Source organism: Silene latifolia, chromosome 2, assembly GCF_048544455.1.
Source record: "Silene latifolia isolate original U9 population chromosome 2, ASM4854445v1, whole genome shotgun sequence".
Classification (NCBI taxonomy): domain Eukaryota; kingdom Viridiplantae; phylum Streptophyta; class Magnoliopsida; order Caryophyllales; family Caryophyllaceae; genus Silene; species Silene latifolia.
Window position 1 is genome coordinate 185861848 of NC_133527.1, and position 15576 is coordinate 185877423.

At 32.5% G+C, this 15576-nt stretch overlaps 1 protein-coding gene across 1 annotated transcript; it reads right to left on the reverse strand.

Moving 5' to 3' along the window:
• Positions 1-8534: 8534 nt before the first annotated feature.
• Positions 8535-11189, reverse strand: LOC141643765 (uncharacterized). Its single transcript, XM_074453061.1, has 5 exons — positions 10873-11189; positions 10642-10752; positions 9292-9571; positions 9130-9206; positions 8535-9031 (listed from the first exon to the last, which is right to left on the reverse strand). The coding sequence occupies exons 2-5, from the start codon at positions 10741-10743 to the stop codon at positions 8753-8755; spliced, it is 738 nt and encodes a 245-aa protein (XP_074309162.1). The 5' UTR covers positions 10744-10752; positions 10873-11189; the 3' UTR covers positions 8535-8752.
• Positions 11190-15576: the final 4387 nt, after the last annotated feature.

A 15576-nucleotide genomic window follows, 5' to 3' on the forward strand; every position in this document is an offset into this window, starting at 1 on the left:
CTAGGGCACCTCACTTACAGGCTGCACATCATGTTCTAAGATACCTAAGAGGAACTATCAACACTGGTCTTTTTTACTCTACTGCTGGTTCTACTCAATTGCAAGCCTATTCAGATGCAGACTGGGCTACTTGTGCTTTTAGCTGCAGATCATTAAGTGGTTATTGCTTATTTTTGGGGAGTTCTTTAGTCTCTTGGAAGACCAAGAAACAACGTACAGTAAGCACAAGTTCTACAGAAGCAGAATACAGAAGTATGTCATACACAAAAGCAGAAATGGTTTGGGCAGCAGGCATTTTACAAGACTTGAGAGTATCTGTTGAAGGACCTATTATCTTGCATTGTGACAACAAGTCTGCAGAGCATTTAGCCTTGAATCCTGTCTTTCACGAACGAACAAAGCACCTCAATGTAGATTGCCATTTTGTCCGAGATAAGCAACAAGAGGGATTCCTAGTAACCAAACATGTTTCAAGCAAGCAACAAATAGCTGACATTATGACCAAGCCTTTAGGAGCTTTGGATCATTATAATCTCTCTGTCAAGCTTGGCCTTACTATCCCTCCTCCTCGTCAAGCTTAAGGGGGGATATGAGATATAGAATTAGTTATTAAGTTAGTTAGGTTGTTATAAGTTAGTTACAACCAATGATTAGTTAAGGAAAGTTGTTACATCTTTCCATATATATACATTCAACATGTAATAACAAATCATAAGTTGATTTAATGAAATTACAATTTCTATTTCTCTGATTCTATTCTCTCTATCTCTCTCTTTCCATTCATTCTAATCTTCATCCATATCTTTGAAGATTAATAATGTATAATCTTATTTGTGCTTCATATCTTTGAAGATTAATAATGTATAATCTTATTTGTGCTTTTTAACTACTCTATTTCCAGATAAAACTATTGTATTTATAATAGGTCATTCATAGAGTATGTATGTATGTATGTTTTTTTTGGTGTTAACCAGGAGTATCCCTACCGACAGTTGGGGCAATCTCCTTCGGGATACTGAAGGCAATTTAATAGGTTGACCCCTCCCAAGTTTGGCTTTTTTCATTCGCAAGAGTCAGGAATCGAACCCCTGACCACTTGTTTAAGAGATGAGAGCCCTTACCACTCAAACCAGCCAACTTTGGTATGTATGTATGTATGTATGTATGAATGGAATAGAGTAATTTCGAGTATGTATGAATTTTAAATATGGTTGAGTTATTTCGAGCTTTAGGTCTGTTTCGTATGTGACGTTACTAGGTCATTTTTGCTTCTGATCACTTTGGTCAAAATACTTTAGAGGTGGTCTCTGTTTCATACGGATTAACTCTGACTCATGTTTTTTTCTAGTAAATGGATAAATGAAATTCTTTTGAAGACTTACAAAAAGCGTGTTATAAAATTAATCATTTATAATAATCTGAGACAATTTAGTCCTTTCTTTTGACATGGATTGTGATTAATTTTGAGTCACTTACTCACTTAGATTAACATCATTTCAGGTTTATCATAATGTATTTGGATTTTTTTGATTTGAACTCAGCTCGAGTTGGGTAACTTCGATTTTGCTAATTTGGGACAATTACAACTCCTTGGTCTTATCGGGTCATTCGAGTCAATTCTATGGAGTCTAATTAGATATCTTCCATAAGCCATAGATTGGGACATTGACATTTGGCACCCGTCCGATATCAATCTCAATAAATCTAATCAAGTCGATGATGAGTACCATACCATAACCACTCAACCAAATTAAATGTTAACAATCCAAGTAAGACCAATCCATGTGATTATCAAGATCTTACGCACGACATTTTCCGGTTGGTACCCATTTGTATCATAAGAGTTATCACATGTTGGTGGGTGTTGGCCCCTACAAAAAGAAACTTTATCATAAAATGTTAATTCAAATTATAAAAAAAAATGTTATGTTCATCTAGTGTATCACATCATCTTATACTTCAATTAAAGGTCTAAAGTCATTTTTTTTTAACCTAATTTCAGTTCAGTCCAGTTCAGCTTTTTTCAGTTCAGTTTATCCCTCAACAGATTAACTTTAACCCCTGTTTTTTTTTTTTTGGTTGAAAAAAGCATAACGAGCTGAACTGAACTTAATGGAGCAGAGTTGAACTGAACCGAATTGAAGCAAGAGTTAATTTGTGAAGAGATGAGCTAAACTGAACTAAATGAAGTTAAGCTGAACTTAATCAGTCCAGTTCAGCTCCTTTAAGTTCAGTTCCATTCAGCAACTCAACTCCATTAAGTTCAGTTCAATTCAGCAGGTTAGCTCCATTAAGTTCAGTTAAGGCTCAGCTCTATTGAGTTGAGTTCAGTTCAGTTCAGTTCAGTTCAGTAGTTCAACTCCATTAAATTCAATTCGGCTCAGCTCAAAATAAAAGAATTAAAGGTACAATATTCCATAACAAAACAACTAAACAAGCATATATATAACCTATGTAAAAAAAAAAATAAGTTTTCTCGTTAATTAGGGTATTGGGTATACGATAACATGGTACATTCAGAGTAACTCGGAATTTTTCATAATGATCATAAGTTGATGACAACCCATAAAGCAACTCGGTTTGTACGGTCAAGTAATTAGTAGTGTAATTAATAGAGTTAATGGTAGCATTAAATCCAGCATTCGGTCGGATTATCTGGACATTAATTAAGTGGACCATGCTTACGTACCCTAATTAGACCACGACTAGTGCAGTGAAGATTCCTCATAACATGGATTACGGTCAGTAACTAATGGTGGACCTTGGCTATGATGCATATTAATCCCCTATTTTAACATAGATTAATTCCTAATTATCCTAAAATCCTAAATAACTTCTCTAACTTTTCTACGTATTAACATAGGACAGTTTAAGTGAAATGCATACGCTTGGAGTATGCATTTCACTTAAATTATTACTCGTACTTATGCTTTTGATTTTATCTGGTCAACTTTAACTACTATCGTTACAAAATACTACTCCGGATGTATAACAATGTAAGTACGAAATAATTTCAGCTGTTTAGAGGGTCGATATTTACAACAACACGTGAGAGTATTATACGATGTACTCCAATAACAATTTTACATGAATTCTACAGCTCTATTATGTGATATTTAATACTCTTTCTGTTTCAGTCAATAATTTACGTTTGCTTTATTATCTCCTCATAAAATAAAGTAAACGTAAATTATTCATTAAGAGAGAGGAAGTAGGATAATTTTTCGACTATATGAGAATGTACATCATATGGATTTGCTTTGATAATGTATGCCGACAATGCCGTATTTATCAATAAACTTTTAAATTCTTGGATCCGTAACATTAAAAAATGATGTCTAGGTTCTTATATTTGTGTACAAGTGAGTTTTCTTGGGATTAAAAGAGCATTGCGATTTGCGGCCTCGAATATGTTCTCTACTCTCTCTAAAGTCTTCCCTTTTTGAGGAGAATGTTTTCTGCCAACTTGCTTAATAATGCCTTTTGATATTTCCACTCTTGCATTTACAGAGAATAATAATGGAATTTTAGGAGTATTTACGTGAACTTTAATTTAGAATAGGTGACAGAAAAATAAAATTATAAAACGCTTAACTATCTTCTTTAACGATAAGAAATTATATGCCGGGTCAAAAATCAATTAATATTGGTGCTGTTTGGCCCGATTTTTAGCCTTTAGGAGTGCTTTTCCCAATAATAAACACAAGTTACGCCAAATAATCAATTTTGAAGAACTTAAAATAACTTTTTTTTAAGTCCAACAGTCAATTTTGAGAGCTAGAAGTAAAAGCACCAATTAGCTTCTAGTTTTTACTTTTATTTTAAAGATTTTTAATGCAGAAATGACAAATTGTATGTTATAAATATGTTAAAATAAATAAAATTAATACTTATTAATTCATATTTTTTCATTTTCTACAAATCGAAATCCAAGTTGTAAAAGTCTTGTTGAGAAGTCATTTTAAAAAAAAATGTGAGGCTAAACAGCAACAGTTTTATCAAGAAGAGCTTATTAAAAAAAAAAAATTTTTAAAAGCAAAAATAATTTTCCTAAATCGAGGATAAACATGCTCATTGTCTAATACAAGGATTTCACATTTTCACGTAAAATAATTAGTCTTGTGTAAGACAGTTTTATATAACAGATGAACAGACACGAGGCGAAATAGAATTACTTGGGAGTGTCATAAATTGTTTAAGGAGTACTCCGTCTGTCCCGGACTCCCGGTCATTTGTTGTCCCTTTTCATTTTGAGATGTCTCAGTTAATTGTTGTCCTTTCTATTTTGAGAATGAATTTGATGAGCAATTTGAACATTTACACTTAATTTGTTCCACTTGTTATGTAGTAATTGACCCCCTTCTTTTTTCTTGATCTTTGTGCTAAAACCAAAGTACAACTATTAACCGGGATGGAAGGGAGTAATATTTTAGCCAAATCATAGTACGAGTAGATAGTATGAGAATGTTTGTTGTCTATGTTAGCGTTTTTGTTCACCGAATTTGTGTTATTTGAACAGAATCATACTTTTGTAAAGATAACAGGAGATAAAAGAAGATGCCAACTGCCAAGTGATAGTTATGACTTATGATCAGAGATCTCATCTCATCTGTATGTCTGCCAAAAGTAAAAAAGCAGTTGGATCTCAACGACACTGCACAAGAGGAGAGCCTGCGGGTCAATTTTTGGATCCGGTCAAGGCGTTTTATAGCGTGAGACGATTTTTTTTATGTAAATTAGTCTTGTTTATAATGGAGGTAAACAAGAATGTGTGTTTTTCATGTATATAAATATTTATGCAAATGTTAGCTAGTTCGGTTGGTAAAATCACAAGAAGTATTACTCATGATCTAAGTTCAAATCTCATCATATTGTCGTATACTCCCTCCATTCAACTCCATTTTGCAGGTTTCTATTTTGCACACTATTCACAAGCGGACATTCAAATTCAATTTTCTCTCGATACATAAGTTAAAATATATTCATGTGGGATCTTATTTGATTCGTCTTTAAGAATACATTAAAAATATCTAACTTTTATAATTTTTGCAAATACGTAGCTGAAGATATTTACCGCGTAAAAATCGCGTTGGTGAACGTGATAAAGCAAACATGTAAAGTAGAGTTGAATGGAGGGAGTATAAACGTTCATTGTAACGGTAATATATGAATGTTTATTTAATGACGGTCTTATTTATAATTTGTGTTTTATTTTACCTACAAATTAAGTACATTTAATCTTAACTAAAATTGTTAGCATGTTTTCCCCTAATTAAAGCATCACAAATATGCATTGACGACCACCTGCCTATAATTAATGTATTATTATACGGATGATTTGAATACCTTTTTTTTCCGTACAATATGCGTAGTTGTGATGTCAAAATCAATTTGGCATAAAAATCATAGCAGTATTGAGTACGTAGAATAAAATCTCAAGCTATACTATGTGAAGGTTTTCTTGGATCCCTTTTAATATTTTGGAATTTATTTGTTTTCTGGGCCATGATTGTGATATTACCAAGCCCATTGTTTTCTGTACTATGATTCAAAGTTCTTATTCATTTATTCCCAATCGATAGGTTTTTTGTGGACGGATTTTAGTAAGGACTTTCCTCAATCGTCATCGACACGAATGTGTGATTACGTGAATTTGACGCTTTTATCCTCTTTTGGTGAAAAGAATTTAGCTTCATTGAATTTAATAGTGTAGATCTCGTGCTACAGCACGGTATTTTTTTTATTTATAAAGAGGCAGTCTCAATAAAATTATTTGCATAACGTAATTATAATTCTAATTTAATGTTATAATGTACTAATATAATATTAGTAAGAGGTAAAAAAGAAAGTTATTTTTGCCATATAAACTATAAAAATATTATTTTATTATACTTTAAGTTACTATTAAGAATAATTTATGACATTAATAATACATTTAAGTTAGATGTAAAATGTAATTAAAACGCGTATTAGCCTTGTAAAGAATACCAATAAAAACAATATTCGTATATATGTATTTATGGTAGAAATTGAGAAGGTAAGCAGTTTGGAATTACTATATTACTAGTTTAGGAGAAAAAGGAACATACATCGGATGTACTACATCCAACCAGGGACGAAGCTAGAGTGAAATTAAGACCTGGGCCGATTTCGACTTCTTATATACAAGGAATTTTTGATTAGATAACTTACGAAACATACAAATTAATATGTATTTTCACGGAATTATTAAATTATACATTGGTTTTTTAAACAGACTTACTCCATAATAAAGCGTAAATCGGTGAGACAAATCTAAAGTATAAATGATAATAAAACTATTTTAAGACGGTACTATTATAAACTAAGGTGAGACGAAAGACACGAAACAATCACTATTGCAGTAATGGTAAAATTGTTTACTAAATTAGGACCATTCATGATGATAAAAATGGTTCCCTTACTTAGTTATAGAAAGAAATCCTAGTTGACATTTAAAATATAATAGTTCAATTCGTCGAGGCGTTGAGTATATTCGACGCTAAATAAGAAAACTATAAAAATAGAAAAATAAAAATAATATCTAAAAAGTCGCGTTACAAGGAGTCGAACACGCAACTTTAGAGAGGTCTCAATTCTTTAGGGAGGTATTTACCACTGTGCCACAACAGATTATTGCTATAATTACTGCCATTTATTATACTTATGCTTGAAAAGTTCACCCGGGCCGTGGCCCATCCGGCCAGGGCTGAGCTTCGTCTCTGCATCCAACTTTTTTGTTTTTTGAGCATATATGTATTTTCTTTGAGCTTATTACCTCAAACTTTATTTATTTTTGAACATATGTGTATTTTTTTGAGCATAATAAAGTTTATAAGTTAGATTTTAATATTTTTTCCGTCAAAACTCAAATGTAACTAAACTTATATGTAATGTTTTTGAGTTTATTGTAATTTTTTAGAGCTTAATGTTTAAGTGAATAAGCTCAGAAACTTCATATTGAAACTCAGAAACTTTAAAACAAAACTCAAAAACTTTATTATAATGCTCAGAAACTATAGAATTGGAGGTAATACATCAGATGTATAATCCTCTTACTGCTAGTTTAGATCCCGCGCAATAAATGCGCGGTATTTATAGAATTTTTATTTTTATAGTATTACTTAATTAGTTAGACCCCATGCATTAAATACACGGCCTATAATTTTTTTATTTTTTATTTTTACTAAATTAGATATATGATAGTGGTATCTCATTAGTTGTTCATTTTTCTCATCATTGCATTTTGTGTTGAGAAATAAAAAGTTGAAACTGAAAATTAATTAAAAGAATTGAGTAGCATGTTGAAATGTATTTTTGTAAATAATATCTTTTTTATAATGCAAAGTTAAGGATTCCAATTTATAAATTTACTCATTTTTTTTTGTCTCGAAAGTAATTAAAACGGTTTAATTTTGTTTAATACATAGTATATGAGTCAAATCATTTTCAAATAATAGAATCAGTTAAATATTTAATAAATCATAGTTTGATACAATTTTTTTATTAAAATATGTTAATTAAAAGATTATAGATTAGAGTTTAGTCAAAAAAATATAATTTGATGAAAAGATTAATTTTAATGAAAAGATAATATGTTAATGAAATAAATTTATTATGATTATTAGTTACCTTAGTTAATGTATACATGAGTGTTATTAGTTACCTTATTTAGAAAGATGCTTTTTGGAGGGAAAATTTGTGAGGTTGCCTATTCATTTACTAAATAGAGGATTAAGAAGGTTTTACTCAAAAAAAAAAGGTAAGGAATTTGCGAGATAATCTAATTAAGTAAAGATTTCAGTATATATGTATTTAGGGTATATATTTTCCAATTAGTGTAGCTAATTAGTGGAGCTAATTAAATGTGGGTATATTTAGAAAAGATTTGGCTAGAGTATATTTAGAAAATAAGAATTAGTCAGAATATAACATTGAGCGCAATTTTTCAGTATTCTTTAACATACATGGGCGGGAATTTTGAGCGGGAATATTTTAAATGTGTTAATCTTTTAGTATATAGGGATGAAGCTGAATTGAATGAATTTGAACTGAACTAAATAGAGTTAAATGAACTGAAATGAGATGATATTAAATCCAAAAGAGCAAGATTTTATTAGAATAAAACACTTTTTTTTTTTTTTTTTTTTTTTTTTTTAAACCCATTTGTGAAAACATCGAGTACAAATCCTAAAATAAGACCTTAAGACAGTTATACTTACGGTATTAGATTGGGGCTATCTACCGAACAAAACCAAGTCGTCCGACTTTACATTGGGTGTGTGTCACGTATTCAAAACTTACACACGACTCAATCTGACACTTTGACAATTCATTTTAAACCAAGAAATTGAAAATATTGTACAAAATAACCATATACCACAAAACACCGCGTCATGTCCGACACTTGAGTCTGTGTAAGATATATTTGTCCATTAAAACCAACTATTTTCAAGTCATTTTTTAAACTACTAACTGTTGCATAAATAAGATGAAGCATCAAAATTAGCTTCCTAGTTCAACTAAGGAGTTCTTATGAAGATCTAATGACATAACCAGAGAAGTTCAGAAACTTGTCATAAAATTGTTCCAAGGGTTTACGATTCTTACTCCGTTCTTCTGCAACTACTACTAATAGTACTAATTTGTTCGACATAAAACATAAAACATAAGCATCAGTTACTCCGTTCTTCTGCAACTACTACTGATAGTACTATAAAGACATGAAGTGTGATCAATAGCCTCTTCCGAGCTTCTTAGATTGAGATAAGTTCGTCATTGTCATGCTTTCAATCTTGTTCCCGTGTTTACAACTGAGACTGAATTGAATCTCGTTCCCTGTCTTCGCGTTGCCCAGTTCTACAAACTCGGACACATTGAAGTATCCCATAATTACCCTCTGGTCTTTTATTCTGTGAAGCTGTGTCTTTAGCCCACGTCCCTTGCCGTTCCTTAAGATTATGTCTTGTGGTAGCTTAGGTTCACATGTCTTGATTATACACCGCGGAATAGTCTGTATAAGTAAACCGCTTTTTATTAGTTAGCCTTCTTCTCGAAAGTAGATTCCACAAAAAATTCAATTTAATAAAAATTAAGCATTTTGTTAATTACCACAAAGTTCTTCTTGTTGAAAGTCATCTTAAATTTGAAATCGATCCTAGTCGTTGTTCGACCAAATTTCGTTGTTCCTGCAATACATTGCATCTTTTATTTAATTAAGCAAAAGAAATATCAAGAGAAATTTAAACAGTAATTTGGCTTTGAATCCTTCACCTGATTTACCCGATTTCATGGGTACAGGTTCGTTCTTGATTTCACCATCTGTGCCAAAAATCATCACTAGGAAAGTAGCATTCTGAAGATAATGAAATATCAGAAAGTCTCCATCGGTTAGCGAGTGGTCTTTTACATATAGTTCCCAGCCTTTTGTTATGTATATGTACCCGTCAACAATCTGGAGTTTAGCTTGCCACACGATTCCAGACGTACTTTTCAGTGAGATCTTTCTTGGTACATTTCCATTGAAGTTGTGGTTGAATGCTGTCGGTATGCGCTGCATTTATTTCAAGTTACATGATGAAAGGCAACAGAGCGAAAATAAGAAGCATTTCTCAGTTACTTTATGGATACTACTGCATATACTGTATCTGTTAATATATTTGGTATATGCAGCATTTACTGGTTTATCTTAAGCATACTGCATATACTCTTAAGCATTCGTCACAAACCGTTGCAACGTACAAATGGCCTACCAGTTAAGGGTAATTTGACTACTCAGTAATAGCTAACTTCAGGTAATTATTTTTGTCGATCACTTAACCAAGTACATAAGGTTTTATCCAAAACAATTTGGAATGCCAAAACCATTTTTACTTGCTTGTTATTCAACTTTAGCTGAAATTCTTTCAAACTTCTTAATATACAAGTTTTTTCCGAGAATGGCAGGAATGTATTGAGCTATCACCCACCTTCGCTGACAATGGGATATCCCATCTCCCTCGTGCCCTAGAGCATTACAGGTACATAGGATGTCGTCATAGGCATATTGTTACCCATGGCTTCGACCCTATACCAACCTAATTATTCTAAATTCCTACGGTTTGGGTGCCAATGTTACCCATGGCTTCGACCCTATACCAACCATAAATTCCTCTAAGCCTTGCATCTTCACCGGGTACCCTCCCACTCAAAGTACTTTCTATTGCCTAGGACCCGTCACTCGCAACAGTTACCCCTCTCGTCATATAAAATTTGTTGAGACTAACTTTCCCTACCCCCGCGACTTTGGTACCTTATGTGCACCTCTGCAGACTGCAGTATCTCCCCACACCCTGCTTGACCAGTCCACTGCCCTCCTCGCTAACAATATTCGCAAACCTAGCCCCAAATATGCCCAAATAACCCCCAAACCCGAACCCTCAACCCACCCGATCCCTCCTACAATATTGTCGGGTGCAAATGGGTGTATATCGAGTCAATCACCAAGGCTAGAATTAAACCTTTACATAAAACGAGTTAGCGCACCGGGTGGAGCCCAATTTCGGAGTCATCAACTAAAATGAAAAAACACAAAAAATTGAGCTTGAATTTGAAGTGTATGACCAATTCAAGAATGCAACATACCAGTTTGTTGGAACTCATGTGTTCTAAAAAAGGCTGAATGAAAGACGGATTGGGTTCGTCGGATAAACAACCAAGAGATGAAGACGAGTTGAGATTCACCATCTTCCTTACCTGTTCATTAAACATAAACTCAATCTCTTTAATTTAACATTATGCATACAAATAGTAAGTAAACTAATAATTAATTAATGAAAAAAATGCAGTTGTTACAAGAAAGTAGAAGTAAGAAACCTTTTAGAAAGTTGTGGAAAATGTGGTAGGTAGTTGCAAATTTGTGTTAGTTGGGGTTTAAATAGCACAACATTTTGATGAAAAAATGGAGAAATCAGTGTATTTATCATCTGTCAAGATTGATTTGGTCTGAACATTTTGATTTGGTAAAATTGTAAAGTACATGTTTTAAAGATTGTGAAGACAAGAAAGGAAAGAAACAGAGACATATACAATGGGTTGTGTTTACAAATTTTGCTGGTTTAGGAAAAACGTTTCCGCATGTATATATGTTGTATGCATGGTGTAGTGTAGGCAGTGTGTAGCGCAGTAGCTACATCATTTACTCTCTCCATAGTTCGTTGGTGCACTACTTAATAAGTATGTAACGGTGCAGAAATCCCCATTGAAGACGGATAGTATCCGTCTTCAGCTTGTAACGGATAGTACAAGTGGATACCCACCTGCCCTCCCATTTGCATTTTGTGAGAGGGCCACTATCCGTCTTCAGCTTGTGACGGATAGTGTTCGTCTTCAATGAGACGGACTGATAACGGTGTTATGTGACTTATGTCTCCTACGTTTCGAAGTGTCGGATATGGTTCTTCTGTGTGAAGTTTTGTATTTTGTAGTCTAAACACTCTAAGGTGAAGTGTTAAAAGAATCATGTAGAATAGGACAGTAGTTAAGTAAAGTCTCGAAATAACATAGGCATAAAAATTATTTTGTTTTCTTAGTTTGATACTCCTCACTCGTTCGTCTAGATGATTTGTTTACCTATTTCATGTTAGGTGTCATTCATTTGTTTACCTATTTATATTTGGAAGGTTTTTTTATGCGTAATTTGATCATATACATCCATTAAGGTCCGCTTGTTATCCACCGACAATCACCCTAAATGGTGCCCTCCTCTTTTCTTGATTTTTGTATTAAACCAAAAGTAAATAAATAACCGAGACAAAGGAGCAAGATTGTTAAACAGGGACGAGCAAAATTGTGTTAATAAATACATGTTGAATGATAACGGGTTGAAAAAGCAAGGATTAAGGGAAGTAATTAAGAATTAAATGCACTAAAGAGCATTTTCAATGGTTGAGTAAAAAGACTTGCTTGCAATTTTAAGAAATTGTAAGCTAGTAGCTCAACTATTGGACTAGTCCATGTAGATTAGCTTTGCTCAAATAATTTTGAGCTAGTAGTTCCATGTAGCTACTTGCTTAAATGGACCCACAAGAAAAGCATAGCCAATAATAAAGTAGTACTTTCATTTATAAAGTTTTAATTTTATGTTTAGAAATTAAGAATTGAATAAATAAGTAGAAGAGTGTGGTAAGTGGGTCTAATTAAGCTAGTACTCTAGTAGTATATTAGTTTCACCATTGGAGTAATTTGTAACTTGAAATTGTTGTAGCTCAAAAAAATGATGTGGCAAAGGTAAGCTAGTACCAATTAGCTTACCATTGGAGATGCTCTTACTTGCTACAACATAGAACTTGCGAATAAAAGGATTAAAGGAGAGAGATAATGTCATAAATAAGCAATAAATGGCTAATTAATCAGTACGTGGATTATACATCTGATATATTACATCATATGATATAGTTTTTGAGCATTAAGATAAAGTTTTTGAGTTTTAAAAATTCACGGGTTTATCTGTTTTAATTTTGTTATTTTTACCGCATTGTTAATATTTGTTCGAGCAATTAGTTGATCCATTTAAAAAGATATAGTCTTGAAATGCATAAAAGTTAGTTAGTTAATGCTTTATTTCTTTGACAACTTTGGTTTATAATTTAAATTATATATTGTTCTTTAGTTGTTATTTTGATTAATATATTAATAGCATGTGATTTTAAAAAAATACCTTCAATGAGTTTAGTAATTCATGACACCCATGTGAAAACCTTCAAAAACCTTCAACAAATTCTTGAGTAACTCAACTAATTGATCAACATCCAAGCAACATGCCATAATCAATAGGTATTGTAAAGATGATGTGTATGTTACTAAAATTGCTAAAACTAAACATATCGTATCGTCACATCTAATCTTTTAATTATTTTGGCTTCTCTCTCATAAGCTATTTATATTGAAACACATGTGAGAGAGAGTTATTTTAATTTGACATGGATGAGGACGTGTCAACAGTCATTGGACGAAACATAAATAATAAATAAATTGATGAATTGTCGTGTAAAAATTAAGACCAGAAAAATTATATTTTCAGGAAATAAAAGCATTGATAAATTGAAAACTCGGTTGAAGAATAACATTGAAGATCATGTAATCAAACAGAAATTGCTGGGGTTAGTCCGAATGCCCAAAAACGTTACGTACTCTTGGTATTCTTAAAATACTATAGGGAAACCACCATGTTTGGCTTGTTGCTCACCCGAGAAAAAAAGTTCCACCAGTATAGTGACCAATGAGTCAATGACAAGCAACACAATTTCCGCGAGAAAAAAATAAAGATAACCGTATCAACTCATGCTCAGTATCCGTCTTAAATCTTAAGATGGATGGAATACATACTAAATGGCGGCATGATAAGTTACGTAGGAAATGCCAAAACTTTTGCCCCAATTATCACCATGTGCTAGTATTTGGATCCGTTCTTAAGCAAGACCTATTGTTCGGAAAAAAAAAAACAAAAGAATGTGTGAGAATGCACTGTTCGTAGTTTCCTCCCAACGTGACAACAATATTGAAGGAAACACTATAACACTAATATAGTTTATAGTTCTAAGAAGGTAAGACGCAGTAACACAAGGAAAAGTACGTAGTAAAAGTTCAAGAGGACAACTTAACCTTTCTTATAAGTGTGCAATCCCGGACTCCTAGTCAAATTGCTACATTGCTACTCCCCCATTTATTTATTTATTTATTTATTATTGTTATTTGGCTGGACCGGAATGAATCTTCATCATAGTAATCATTCATTAGAGTCGGAATGAACCTGACAGAAAATAACTAAAACAAACAATGGCATAAGCAACTGATGCAAATCATGCAATCCTTGAAAAATATGACAGAAAAACAGTCACAAGAAATTAATTTAACCATCCAAAGGAATACCACAATCCAAAGAGGGAATAGAGGCAAATATCATCATACCTATAAAAACAATTGAAGCCAATAACTTAGATATATATACTGAACTTCAGAATTGAAAATACCCGATTTTTCTCATGGCAAATTGACGGGTATTATTTAATACTCAAACCAATGCTTAGCATGGTAGCCTAATGGTTAATGTATGTTGTTTGAAATTTCACATTGGAATGCATCTGGACTCAAACGGAATTTTCATTAAAGACTTAAAGTTAATGAATTTGATTAGTCTTCCTCTGTTTTCTGTTATTTGTTATTTTTTTCTATAGCATAAGCTTGCGTGGCCGTGGAGTAATGCTGGCAATTTTTATTCAAGCGTGTCATTTGCAAATCAAACCTGACATTGCATTAAGAAGATGTGGCATTTTACAATCACACGTGGCTTTGTTGACGTGGACTTTATGAGCCATTTTAGTTTAGGCTTTTAATAGTATTTTATAGATTTAAAAATTTTGAGTTTTATTATAAAGTTTTTGAGTTCATTTAATTAAATATTAATCTAAAAAAATTACATTATAACTCAAAAAAATTAACATATAAACTCAGAAAAATTTGATTTTTGGCGTCATAAAATTAAAATATAATTTATAAACTCTATAGAACTCGAAAAAAATATACAAAAACTCAAAAATTTATTAAGTGTGAGATAGTACATCTGATGTACAATCATTTTTCTCCTAATTAATGGTGTAGCAAAATTTTCATTTTCTCAAGATGTTTTTGGATTTTAGTGTAGCAATTCATCCATGCACATAGTCTCGCCCCTATTGTTGAATATTGAAACATAAATGGTTAAATGTTCGACTCCCTATACAGTAGTGGAGTCAGGATTTGAAGTCAGCGGGGGTGAAAATTTTCAGCGGGGATGAAAGGGGAAATTTATAAGAGGACCTTGAAAAAGCGAGAAAATTTTAACTTCGAATTTTTCAAACGGCAGCGGGGGCCACCACTATCCCTATATAATTAACCTTTCCTCGTTCCCACCACGTAGCTCCTCTGCGGCTCTACCTAAAGCCACCACTTCGACAAATATTATTTGAGATCCATCATAATGGGAGCGTTAACTAGTCTACCGGTTAATCTTTCTTAAGAAATAGATATCCGTTTTATAACTAAAATGTGCCAAATACTATCTCATTAACTAAAACTTTGGCTTGTTTTAACTCTAAAACGAATACCTACGCAAGAATTTGACACTTCACTTTAGATCGTAAAATAGATTTTTTTTTATATATATCATAAATATGTTTAGGATTAATTTCTATAAGTTAATGAACCTAGGCCCTTATTTCTTCTAACACAGCCCGAGTACCCGACTAGAAATTGGTTAAAACAAGAGCAAAATATGTTTAGGATTAATTTTTAAGGTACATCTTCGAACTATGATTTTTTTGTTTTTTTTGTGTGTATGCTAATGTTTTGCACAAATAGAATTTGTGTATTTGATTAGAATCTTACTTTTGGAGAGAATAATAGAGATAAAGGAAGAAGTCAAGTGATAGTTATGAACTTATGATCAGAGATCTCACCTTATCTGTACAAGTATTATGCAAAAGAAAAGGACCAGTTGGATCCTAACGACATGTACTAAAGAGGAGAGTTTGACCGTTCTAG